The sequence below is a fragment of the Carassius carassius genome, chromosome 16 (assembly GCF_963082965.1).
Source record: "Carassius carassius chromosome 16, fCarCar2.1, whole genome shotgun sequence".
NCBI classification, from domain to species: domain Eukaryota; kingdom Metazoa; phylum Chordata; class Actinopteri; order Cypriniformes; family Cyprinidae; genus Carassius; species Carassius carassius.
In genome coordinates, this window is record NC_081770.1 from 9,690,361 (window position 1) to 9,703,172 (window position 12,812).

The 12,812-nt window shown below is 36.8% G+C and overlaps 1 protein-coding gene across 1 annotated transcript in view; it reads right to left on the reverse strand.

The window, feature by feature from the left end:
- Positions 1-825: 825 nt before the first annotated feature.
- LOC132160265 (carcinoembryonic antigen-related cell adhesion molecule 3-like) overlaps positions 826-12,812 on the reverse strand; it is a 387,492-nt gene continuing 375,505 nt past the window's right edge. Inside the window, exons 6-9 of the mRNA XM_059570008.1 lie at positions 3,164-3,490; positions 2,838-2,954; positions 2,671-2,711; positions 826-2,294 (exon numbers count right to left, since the gene is read on the reverse strand). Coding sequence (XP_059425991.1) covers positions 2,169-2,294; positions 2,671-2,711; positions 2,838-2,954; positions 3,164-3,490 — 611 coding nt within the window. The 3' untranslated portion in view covers positions 826-2,168. The remainder of the gene's footprint in view (positions 2,295-2,670; positions 2,712-2,837; positions 2,955-3,163; positions 3,491-12,812) is intronic.

Genomic DNA, 12,812 nt, shown 5'->3' on the forward strand with positions numbered 1-12,812 from the left:
TCATTCATCTAAATTAATCAACATGATCAAAAGTGCTAATAAAAAGTTGCAGACAATCTACTTGATGCTTTGTGTCATCTGATTGATAGTTTACACTTTCTAAAGTTTATTTTTAGTATAAAGTGAGCTTATGCTTGACGTGTCTGTTTGCTGTCAAATTACAAGTTACTGATTTTTATAAATTAAAAAAGAACAATAGCTTGTATATTGTTAATAATAATAAAAACACTTAATCAACTTATGTTCACTTAACTATCCACACATTTTTTTATACAAATTGTGTTCAAATGTATCAAATATAATCAAGCTTTTGAGGAAAAATTGTTGGTTCATCTTTCTGTTTTGAAACTGTAGAAAATTCAGCATCTAAATATCATCAAAGACATTATATGGATATATAGAGTGAGATATATATATATATTTATTTATTTTTTTTCCTTTTTCTTCTGACTATTATTGTACATGGCAGGGTTTACAGGGTTAAAGTTTCAGTTCCTGAGTTTCAGAGTCTTGTTTAAGCACACAATTGTGAAATGTCATTGATCTGAACTTTCTGCCTTTTTTAACCATAAAGCTTTGCTAACTAAATCAATAAAAACACAAAGTTTCAGTGAAATGTTTCTCAGTGATCTCTCTGAAAACATCAGTTTGAAGTAATGTTGAAGTGTTGTTTAAGTAGTGTGTAAATAGTTTTATCATTATGCTAAAGTGAAATTACTTAATTAGGGATGCATGATCATGATTTTTCATGGCCGATTCCGATTTCAAAACCGATTTCCGATTTTTTTTTTTTTATCTTTAAGCAACAAACAAGAAAGAAGGAAAGTGTGAATAAACAAGATGTTTATTTGGTATTTAATAGGCCAAACTGGCTTTTGGCTATTGAAAACAATAACTGTAACCATCTGAAATTAACGGCATTTACTGCACAGTAAGTAGCCTACGTTCAATACAAACATAGATGCTACAGACATCAGCATTTAGCTTTTGTTTTTGAATTGGGTTGAAACTACATTTAACTGGCATTAATTTAAAAGATTAACTGTCTGTAACCATGTGAAATTAAAGGCAATAACTGCATAGTTCTACAATCCAAACACCACAATCAACACACATTCAATAAGATGTTTCTTAATCAGCGTTCAGTATTTGTTTTAGTTTTTAAATTCGCTTTTAAATTAAAAAAAGGTCTTTACCAGTAAGACTAAATAAAAGTATGTTATATAAATACATTATTCCAAAATGTTAAAATCAAATAATGTTGGTGCGAATAAAACAAAGATTCAAAGTGTTTCTTTCATTCATCAAATAAAAAAAATAAAAAAATTAGGGTAATGATTCACATCTAGATTTTTTACTTGAGCCAATGAAAAATAACTAACTACTGTCTCAAGTAAAAAAAATATAGATGTGAATCATTACCCTAAAAAAGTTTAATTGGATGAATGAAACACTTTTTTTTCAGTGTGTTACAGCAAGTGATTTTTAAATCAAATTAAGTCAATGTAATTTTAAAGTTAAATAAAAATAATCATCCTAATGCAGAACTGACGTTTACTTTTGGCTTTTCAAACGTGTATGCAAGTTATACTTTACAAAAAAAAAAAAAAAACATTTCAGTTTTGTCACAGTTTAGTCCGTTTCGTTTCTCATCCAACACGTGAGAAGTTGATCTGAACATCTCTTCACGGTCTACTCGTGTTCAGGGCGTGGACCGGTACAGTATATGCTTGCAATGCTTTAGTGCGTGCAGAAGAGGGGCTCTTATTTGAGCTGCAGTACACAAGCTGCTGTTCGCTTCCTGCTCCGTGCCTCAGACATGAAGCTCTGCATTTCCAGTACTGATCGGCTGCCCGTGTCCTACGCACAGATTTAGAAATACTTCCATACAAATGACATAGCGAACCATTACAATGTAGTCTGAGCACACGGGAGCACTTCCGGAAAAAAACGAAAAAAAGACCAAAAACCGGCCGACTGCCAATCGCGTATTTTAAGCAAAAACCGGCTGGTTCCGATTTATGGCTGGTCAACCGGTGCATCCCTATTATTAATGACACTGACACCTTGATATTGTGACAGATTCTGTGAAAAATGAGAATTTCTGCTGATGCTCTTCTCTAATGTCCCATCTTCTCTTAATTTTCCCTTTCAATAAAAGAATAATGTTACAGTTGTGACTGATCAGCAGCCTCAGTGTCACCAGCAGCCTCAGTCTCCTGAGATGTCCCAGTAGAAGGCCTCTGCATTAGAGTTTCAATCTGTTCAGGGCGTGCCTCTTGAGCATCATCTCTCTGTAAGAAACAGATTCACAGAAGGTAAAAGAAATGAACAGGATTGATAATTTAATTACACAAACACACAATACTACAAACTAGATATAAAGTTAGGATTTTTGTTTTTATGTTGTTTGCTATTTATTTTATTGAGGAGTTTCTGAGAATATTTACTGTGAATTTTTTCAAGATTTCTGATTCATTAGTTACTATAAATAACTAAAAGATCAAGTTTGTGTGTTTATGATTATGATAGTAAATTAACATAAGAAATACAAGTTCACAATATCAAGCAACATGAGGATCTGTTTTGTCCAACTTAATAATAACTGAACGTGAATCAAACCAGAAACACCAGAACAGAATAAATGTACAGTCGCAGATATAATCTTACCTGTTCACGGCGCTCCAGTCTCTCGCGCTGCCTCCTGATGCCTGTTTGAACAACAATAAACTTGATTAAACACTGCTGACTTTGCTGAATAAAGACAAAATATGTACATTTTCATACAACAATCTTCATATTTCCTTATTGTTAAATCAACTGAATATAATACTCACATTGCATTATTGCTTGGCGCTTGTAGAAAACCACAGCAGCAACGAACAGAAGAAGAAGAAGAAGAACAACAACAACAACAGCAACAGCAACTGAAGACGATCCTGAATCTGAAACATCTTTGACAGACAGAAAGACAGACAGATTTGATCAGAATCTTTGACGGATATTTACACTTTTTGCATCAGTGTTGCTTGATTTTAACTGATAAATAAACCTGGTGTTTTTTTAAAGATCAATCCACTTTCTCATTTAGTGGACCTAAAAACATTGAACTGTATTCTAAAATAACAAGGAAACATGCACTGAATGACGAGATGATACTCACCAGAGACAGTAAGAGTGAAACTCCTCATGATGCTGAATCTGCTGCTGCTGATCTGTAGTTTATATTCTCCAGAGTCTGTGGTTCTGGTGTTTGTGATGGTCAGAGATCCAGTCTGATTCACCTTCAGTCTGTCTCTGAATCTCTCTTTACACTGAACATCTGAACAGATCTTACTCTGATCTCCAGTGATTTCAGCGATGAGAGAGTCATTAAAATACCATCTCATCACGTCAGTTGGTTTTTTTATTACGTAAGTGTCTAAAGTGACAGATTCTCCCTCCTTCACTGACTTTCTCTTCATTTCATCTCGTTCAGCAGCAGAAACACCTGAAACACAAACCAACATCTGCTGGAGGATCAACGACAAACAAAAGAACAAAAGAATGAAAGAAAGGGGGAAAAACTACACAACATTGTGGTTCCATTTTCCATGAATGTCAGTTTGAAAATCCTTTATCCATTTTTGCTCATCACAGACTTATTTTACATCAAATCTTCAGTTAAACGGATCGTAATAGAAGATAAGAGTCTCATGAGAAACTGTCAAGTGCAGCTCATCAACTAAAAGAAAAACTCACTAAAAGTTTGTTTTTATGATAGATGCACTTGCATTGCTTTAACATTTCTATTAACAACAATCTTTTATCAATGAAGATCATCAGTCACCAATCACAGAAATGATGCTAAGAGCATGAATGTTAGTCAATCAGAGTTATAAAAATGAGCAACTCTCACTAATCTAAAGACTTTGTTCACAAATGCCTGCTAACAGTGATAGCTAAAGCAATGCTACCTTTAATGAAATAAAAGAGAAATGAGGTTGAGCAGAAAGACTTCTCAGCTTTGCGTTCGTGGCAGTTTTTTGTTTTTTTTTACATTGAATGCAAAAGTCAAGCTTGGCAAAGGCTTTTCTTTGATATCTGTTAGCATATATCACTATTCGCACTAAAATATTTTAGTATTGCAGTTTAAACTTGATATAAAAACACAACACAAGAAACAGATGTGATTTAAACACAGATAACCTGGCTTTAAATTTATTAACGACTCACCATGTACATTAACACTAAAGATATTGTCAGTGTTGTCAGTGGTGTTCTTCAGTGTATATTCTCCAGAGTCTGTGATCGTGATGTTTGTGATGGTCAGAGATCCAGTCTGATGATCCAGCTTCAGTCTGTCTCTGAATCTCTCTTTACACTGAATATCTTCACAAAGCTCATGTTTATCTCCATTAATTATAGCTAGGCGATCTTCTCCAAAAATCCATATCATTCTGTCTCTTTGGTTCATTTGAACACCAGTGTGTAACGTCACTGTATCTCCCTCCATCACTGACGCTCTGTCAGGATCAACAGCAGAAACACCTGAAGAAGAAACAAACAGTTCATTACAAATCAACATAAGTAGAATTGTAGTGGCTAATTACATCTTAAAATAGTAGCTTTTATAGTAGTAGTAGTTTTTTTTTAAGCCATTCATCTAAATATGTATGCTTGTAACTTGACATTACAATTTCAAAGTTTGAGAGGAGATAAAGTAGGAGCGCTCTTTTACACAAAGCGTAACCTGGTCTTGCTGTATGTCACATCCAAACAAACAGCAGAAAAACATCAATTCACACTTTCACTCTCATAGATGATCTTCTGCAACGTAATGAATATAATAAAACCCACATCCTGATTCATGTCACACTGCCTATATCTGTATTTACTTATCCAAGCAGTGATTAGAGCAGAGTTTCCTTGCATGCTTTACTTTAATTATAAAATAATAAATAACCAATTTAAAGGGTTTTAAATAACTTACTGGTATTTTCTTCCTAATAAAAAATTGTTTTTACTTTAAACTTACAGAATGAATGTCCCCAGGTTTAAGATATGTCTTTGCATGCCATGTATATTAGATACATTCACGTCAACAGTACGTTAGGCCTATGGCTAATTATAGAGCTATGTGAGATAATATTTCTGCTTAGATTGATATTAGATTAAGACAATTGATCTGTGATGACGGCATGAACTATGATAGTAATAAGAATTTAAAAGAGACAAATAAATAAAATAACAAATATAAAGTCTTACCATACACGAAGAACAGGCATACACATCCTAACGTCAGGAAAAAAGTGAATATATTCATCACTTTTCCGTTGAAAAAGAAGGCAGATTTTACACAAGTCAATAAAATAATTCAGCTTCAAGCGCTGTGTCGAAGCCTTCATTCGTGTTTTGCCAATTTGGTCTTTGACATTATGAGACTGTTTGGCGGTTCTTGGTGAGGACTATATGATACTTATGAACCGAGGCGTCGAGTCGGAGCTACCGCGGACAAGCCAGCCACATTTTGCCATAGATATATATTTATGATTCAATATCATAAAACACTTCTACTTCTTCTTCTTCTTCTTCTTCTTCTTCTTCTTCTTCTTCTGCGGTTGACATCCAGCAAAATTGGTGCATTACCGCCACCCTCTGCTCCGGTCTATCAGTCTGGATCAGACAATTGTAAATTGGTGGGAGAGGCAGGGTTAGTCTTTCGTTTCAACATAGCTTTGAGTTACACATGATTTCCAAGTGGTTTGGTTTCTTAAAAACATCTTTACATTTGGATTACTTTGTTGGTTTTTTGTTTACAGAACTTCTGAATACGCTTGTGGAAAATGCCTGATTTTTGTGCCGCCTACGGCTGCACCAACGCACGGAGCCTCCAAACCAGGACGCGTGGGATCACCTTTCACAAGTAAGAAAAGAAAATATTATGACTATTATTAGGATACTTAGTAATACAAGTTCTGCTAGGAATAGTGTAACTGAGACAACATTACAAGATTGGCTACATATATTTGCATACTTGCAGTACATAGAATCAAAATGATAATATATTTTATACTGTATTTTAGTCCATACCCTCAATGTTGTGTATGGGTATACCTAGTACTTTACCTGTCTAGTCTACTTAATATACTATTTTCTTAATAAACTCCGTGGCTATAATTTTTCACAAGTATGCAGTTAAATAGCCGCATCCCTGAAGTTTATGACACACCAAGCCGTTTGAAAATCGGTTGAAAATTGAGCAAAATATAGTTATTTCAGCACTACATGCACAATAGACTTTAATGTTATAACTGGACGAGCGGTCCTGTCCTAAGATGGCCGCCGTGTGACGTCGTCGGGTCCCATTGGCTCTCAGCGCCGGTAAGCTATCTAGCCTTTCTATACATGTCAATGGTTCCAAGTACACCCGGCTGCAGCCTGCAGATCGAGGCGGGGCTGCACCTGGGGCGGGGTTGCACTTGCAGCCCCGCCCCACACCTACTCTGATTGGTTCGATCGTCTTTCATTGACATACATGATAGGAAATGTGTGCGTAGTTGGTGTAGGACGGAGAATGCTGTTTAAAAAGCTAAAAACGCTGTACAGTTTTACAAAGCCTTTACTATAATGCGTTTTTTATTGTTAACTTGACTCACTATGTCTGATTTATTGAATCTCAAGAGATGTTAGCTGCTGCAAATGTACACTTCTTGACCAGATTAATTCACAAATTAGTAATTGGGACACTCTAAAAACACGCTTAACGTGAAAGTACGTGGCTTTATGCATTAAAACAGTGTTTTAAAAAGACCAAAATCAGTAAACCAATTATTAATAAAGCATTCTTTTCACAGACAAGCAGATATGAGCACAGAATACGAACACAAAGCGTTTAATTTCCACCCATAACCTGCTTGTCTGTAAATAAAATGTGTTTGAATGTTTACTGAGTTTGGTCTTTTTAAAACACGTTTTAATGCATTACGCCACGTTACGCGTTTTCCTTTTAGTCTAATGGTTTTCTATGCACTGTAAAACCCAACAAGTTAACTTAACTCAAACCGTTTGAGTAAACAGATTGCCTTGATTTAAACCATGTAAGTTTTGAAACTTTGCAATCAAGTAATTAAGTGATTAACTGAGTGCTGATTGTGAATTAGTGATGAACAGCTGCTGTTAACAAACAGAATTACTGAAGAAAAGAGAAACACAAGAACTACTACAACTGACTTCAGACACAGTCTTAGATGAAATCAACTGAAATAAAATACATGAAATCTCTCAAGATCTGATTAAACAACCCCACAAACAGCATCACCAGCTCCACTTATTAATAACCAGACTGGCTTTATTTCTGTCAGACGTCTACAGAAGATCTTATTGAGAATGAACTAAGGTTTAGATGTTGATTTATTGTTTCATTTGAAGTAACCATGTTAGAGATCAGTGTTTGTATTACTTGGGCTCTATGGCCATCTATCTATCTATGGCCTTGTCCTGATAGCTAAAGCTGAAGGCATTTCTAGTATTGTTTACCCAGCTTTGACCTTATACGTCAACTCGAAAACTTGAAAAATAAATTCTTGTGGAAAAATAAAACCGAGTATGTTAAAAGAAAGACTCTGATAAGATATACTCTGGAGGGAGGTGTGAATGCTTTGGACTTCAGTACTCTCAGAATCAGAAAGAGCTTTATTGCCAAGTATGCTTGCGCATACAAGGAATTTGTTTTAGTGACATAGGCTTCCAGTACACAGAGACAACAACACACAGACAAAAAAAAAAAATTTATAAATAAGTGTATAAACAATTGTGCTATAAATGATAATGGAATAGGACTGAATAAGATGCAGGGATGTACTAGGATGGAGGGGTAACAAATAAATATAAGGATATTGCACTTTTTTTTGCATAAGCATAAGTGGGGAACATTTAACTGTTCATGAGGTAGATTGCCTGGGGGAAGAAACTATTCTTGTGCCTGACTGTTCTGGTATTTGCGGCTCTGAGGCGCCGGCCAGATGGCAAAAGTTCAAAGATGGGGTGACTTGGATGTGAGGGATCCAGAGTGATTTTCTGAGCCCTTTTCCTCACTCTGGATGTATACAGTTCTTGAAGGGTAGGCAGAGGAGCACCAATAATCCTTTCGGCAGTCCGAACAGTTCTCTGTAGTCTTCTGATGTCTGATTTTGTAGTTGAACCAAACCAGACAGTAATTGAAGTACACAGGACTGACTCAATGACGGCGGAGTAAAACTGTTTCAGCAGCTCATGTGGCAGGTTAAACTTCCTCAGCTGGCGAAGGAAGTACAACCTTTGTTGGGCTTTTTTCACAATGGAGTCAATGTGATTGTCCCACTTCAGGTCCTGAGAGATGGTGGTTCCCAGGAATCTGAATGACTCCACTGCAGCCACAGTACTGTTCATGATGGTGAGTGGGGAAAGGGCAGGGGGGTTTCTCCTAAAGTCCACAATCATCTCCACTGTTTTGAGCGTGTTCAGTTCCAGGTTGTTAAGACTGCACCAGACAGCCAGCTGCTCAACCTCCTGTCTGTAAGCAGACTCGTCACCGTCCTGGATGAGGCCGATGACTGTAGTGTCATCTGCAAACTTCAGGAGCTTGACAGAGGGGTCTTTAGAGGTGCAGTCGTTGGTGTACAGAGTGAAGAGCAGAGGGGAGAGAACACATCCCTGAGGGGCACCAGTGTTGGTGGAGCAGCTGTTTGACATGAATTTCCCCAGTCTCACTAACTGTTGCCTATCTGTCAGAAAGCTGGTGATCCACTGACAGATAGAGCTAGGAACAGAGAGCTGGGTCAGTTTGGTCTGGAGGGTTGTTGGGATGATGGCGTTGAAAGCCGAACTAAAGTCCACAAACAGGATCCTCACATAAGTCCCTGTTATGTCCAGATGTTGCAGGATGAAGTGCAATCCCATGTTGATTGCATCATCCACGGACCTGTTTGCCCGGTATGCAAACTGCAGGGGGTCTAGTAAGGGTCCAGTGATGTCCTTCAGATAAGCCAGAACCAGTTTTTCAAACGACTTCATGACGACAGACGTTAGAGCCACAGGTCTGTAGTCGTTAAGTCCTGTTATCTTGGGTTTCTTTGGAATGGGGATTATGGTGGAGCGCTTGAAGCAGGAAGGCACTTCACACAACTCCAGAGATCTGTTGAAGATCTGTGAAAAGATGGGGGCCAGCTGGTCAGCACAGATTTTCAGACAGGCTGGTGTAACGCCATCTGGGCCTGGTGCTTTTCTTCTTTTGTTTTTCTTGAAGACCTGGCGCACATCATCTTCACAGATTTGAAGAGCAGGAGGTATGGAGAGGGGGATTGCAGGAGGTGTTAATGGTTGTGTAGGGAGATGGTCAGAGTGGGTGTTGGGGGTTTCAAATCTACAATAAAACTCATTCAGGTCTTTAACAAGTCGTTGATTAGCCTCAGTGCAAGGGGATGGTGTCTTGTAGTTTGTGATGGCTCTCAGTCCTCTCCACACTGAAGTTGAGTCGTTGGAAGTAAACTGGTCTTCCAACTTTTTTGCATAGTTCTTTTTAGCCGCTCTAATCTCTTTGTTCAGTGAGTTCCTGGCCTGATTGTACAAGACTCTGTCCCCATTTCTGTAGGCATCCTCTTTGGCCTGACGAAGATGTCTGAGTTTTACTGTAAACCATGGCTTATCATTGTTGAATGTTAAATAAGCCCTGGTAGGAATGCATATATCCTCACAGAAACTAATATAGGATGTTACAGTCTCTGTGAGTTCGTCCAGATCAGTGGTAGCAGCTTCAAAAACACTCCAATCAGTGATGTCAAAACAAGATTGTAAATCCTGCTCTGTTTCGCTGGTCCATCTCTTCACAGTCCTGAAGCCTTGATCAGCGCCGCTGCTCCTCCGATAACAATGTTCAGTAAAACGTCTGAATAATTTAAATCCGGTAAAAGATCTTGTGGTGTGTTCTGCTAAATGTTCAGCAGTTCATCCCTGGTGAAACTGATCGTGTTTTTTAAACAAAAAACAGGAAAAACGAACAAAAACAGTACAAACACTGGAGAGCCAAGCACTGAAGCAGCCATGTGTGGCGCCGTCAAGTGTTGTTTTCAATTAAATGTTGCCTGAATGCTGATTCTAATTTGTTATAGTTTCACATACCTAAATTTATCTTTGAAAATTTTTTTATTGTCTTGCAATTTTAAATGCAACAAACTTCCGCTCAAGCTTGCTAATTTTCATAAGCAAGCCTTGGAGGCCTGTAAGCTTGCCTTTTGCCAAAATTTTTCCCCTTGCAGAAGGTCAGAGACTCAAATCTCAAGAAGAGAATTCAAGTGAGAGAACATGGTCCGTGTATATTTTGGTCATTTGATTTTCTATTTAAAAATAAATAACGATAAATGAGAAACGGTTTGATTTCCGTTTTTTCGTTTTGTTTAAGAAACGGAAAACGAAAATTTAGCTGCATTTTTCGTATTTTTGTTTGTGGGTAAAAAATGAGATTATGCTTTAATATTTGTTTGAATGTGTGGGCGGCGCTGAAACGCCCCTTTCATCCCTTCTGTACTGCACCGACAAGAGGCAACCGCAAGCTCAGTTCATTTTCACCAGGAGAGAAGCGGCAGACAGCAGAGCATATTAATCCCGCGGATTCTATACTAGTGGTGCTTGCAAGTTTTATATATATATATATATATATATATATATATATATATACATATACATATATATATATATATATAAAAAATTTTGACCAAACAGAAATTAATTTATTCAATGACATTTGAATTTTACTGTAGGCCTATATGATCTACAATGACATGAAATATGCGGATTTTTAGCCTACTAATTTTATTCTATACCTATTTAAGAAAAACCTCACAAGTAGCCTATGTTTTCATTTGCTATTACAAACAACAGCAACTGAAGCTTTATCTTGTAGAGTGTAGTCTGCTGCACTTCTCTGATCGGCGGATCCCGATCCACACCTTCCATCCCCAAAACAGGGGAAAGAGCTTCAGCTCCGTCAGTTTGGATCGTAAAACACCCTAAATAACACGAAAACCTTACAAAACTCAACACGATGTGCTTTCTGCCATCTCGGTCTACATTAACTTCTTTCTGAAACGTCAGAAATGAACCAGGCTCATGCATCAGACGAACCATGTCTAGCTGGACATGTCTACTTTTAAAATAATCCATTTAAATAGAAAAATAATAATAATAATTTTATATTTAGGCCTATGTAATTGAAATGAAACCAACGAGAGGTGCAGTGTTTCCCGTCTGAACTCATTATCTGTAATGATGTCACACCATCACTATATTCATACTGTCATCTACAGAATTCCTGAATTCAGTTCATAATTCTAAGTAGCCTATAGCCTATAATTAAAACATTTAAAGTAGACTAATTATGGGGAAAACTTAACTTATTTTAATATAAATTTTATTATAAATGTGGGGTTGGGTTTTTCCTATTTTTTTTTTTTTTATGAATGGCCTAGAATAAAATAAATAAAAATTAAAATAATTAAAATGATAAAGTTGTCAAGTCTGCTTTGTCAATAACATGCAGCAGCTGGAAAATTATAATATTATTTTTTATTTTATTATTAATTTAATTAATTAATTAATTATTATTGTTATTATTATTATTTTATCTTGCAAGCACCACTAGCAAAGAATCCGCAGGATTAATAAACTCTGCTGTCTGCCGCTTCTCTCCTGGTGAAAATGAACTGAGCTTGCGGTTGCCTCTTGTCGGTGCAGTACAGAAGGATGAAAGGGGCGTTTCAGCGCCGCCCACACATTCAAACAAATATTAAAGCATAATCTCATTTTTTACCCACAAACAAAAATACGAAATATCCAGCTACATTTTCGTTTTGCATTTCTTAAACAAAACGAAAAAACGAAAATCAAACCGTTTCTCATTTATCTTTATTTATTTTTAAATAGAAAATCAAATGACCAAAAGATACACGGACCGTACACGGACCCAGTTGGCCCGTCTATGTTTTGATCATTTCGGTTTGGCTTCAATATTTCATTCGCACTTGTGGGCGGAGCTGAAACGCTGCTTTCATCTGATTGGTCGAATCGCTCCAGCTTCAGCTCGGTCTTTTCATTCTTTCAGACAGAATAACAGTCAGTGCAGTCAGGGCCGGCTCTAGGTTATTTGGTGCCCAAGGCGAGAGAGCCCCCCAGTCGCCTTTTTGGGAAGGTAAGTCTGGCCAGTTATACAGCAACACGAGTCAGACGAGTCTGAAGATCTGAGCTGAATTTGGTGAAACATTAAAGTTCTAGTCTGTGTCAATTACTCTCATAATAAATAATAATAATAATGTTACCCGTATTTTTCGGTATAAGTTGCATCAGTCCAAAAAAACGTCTTGACGAGGAAAAAAACATATATAAGTCACATTGGACTATTAAATAGCATTTATTCAGAACCAAGAAAAAAACATTACCGTCTACAACCGCGAGAGGGCGCTCTGGGGTAGGCTACAGGAGCACTGAGCAGCATAGAGCTGATTTTACTATTTTTATTTAGAAATGTAACTATATTTATTTTTACAATTATTTATTAATGTCACACACACATACCTAGTGCCTTATGACTTAAAATATGAGAGTGGTAAATGTTACAGACATGGAACTGTTCAGTCTATTATTGATTTTTATTTCCACTTCACTTTTATCCAAAGAGACAGAACTATTTGCACTGTATTTATCAGTGGGACAATATTCATACAATACTAAAACCTATAAATAATTTGCAGGTCGCAGCAGCATGAATTATTCAAATAAGATGTGCCCAGCTACATCTGATT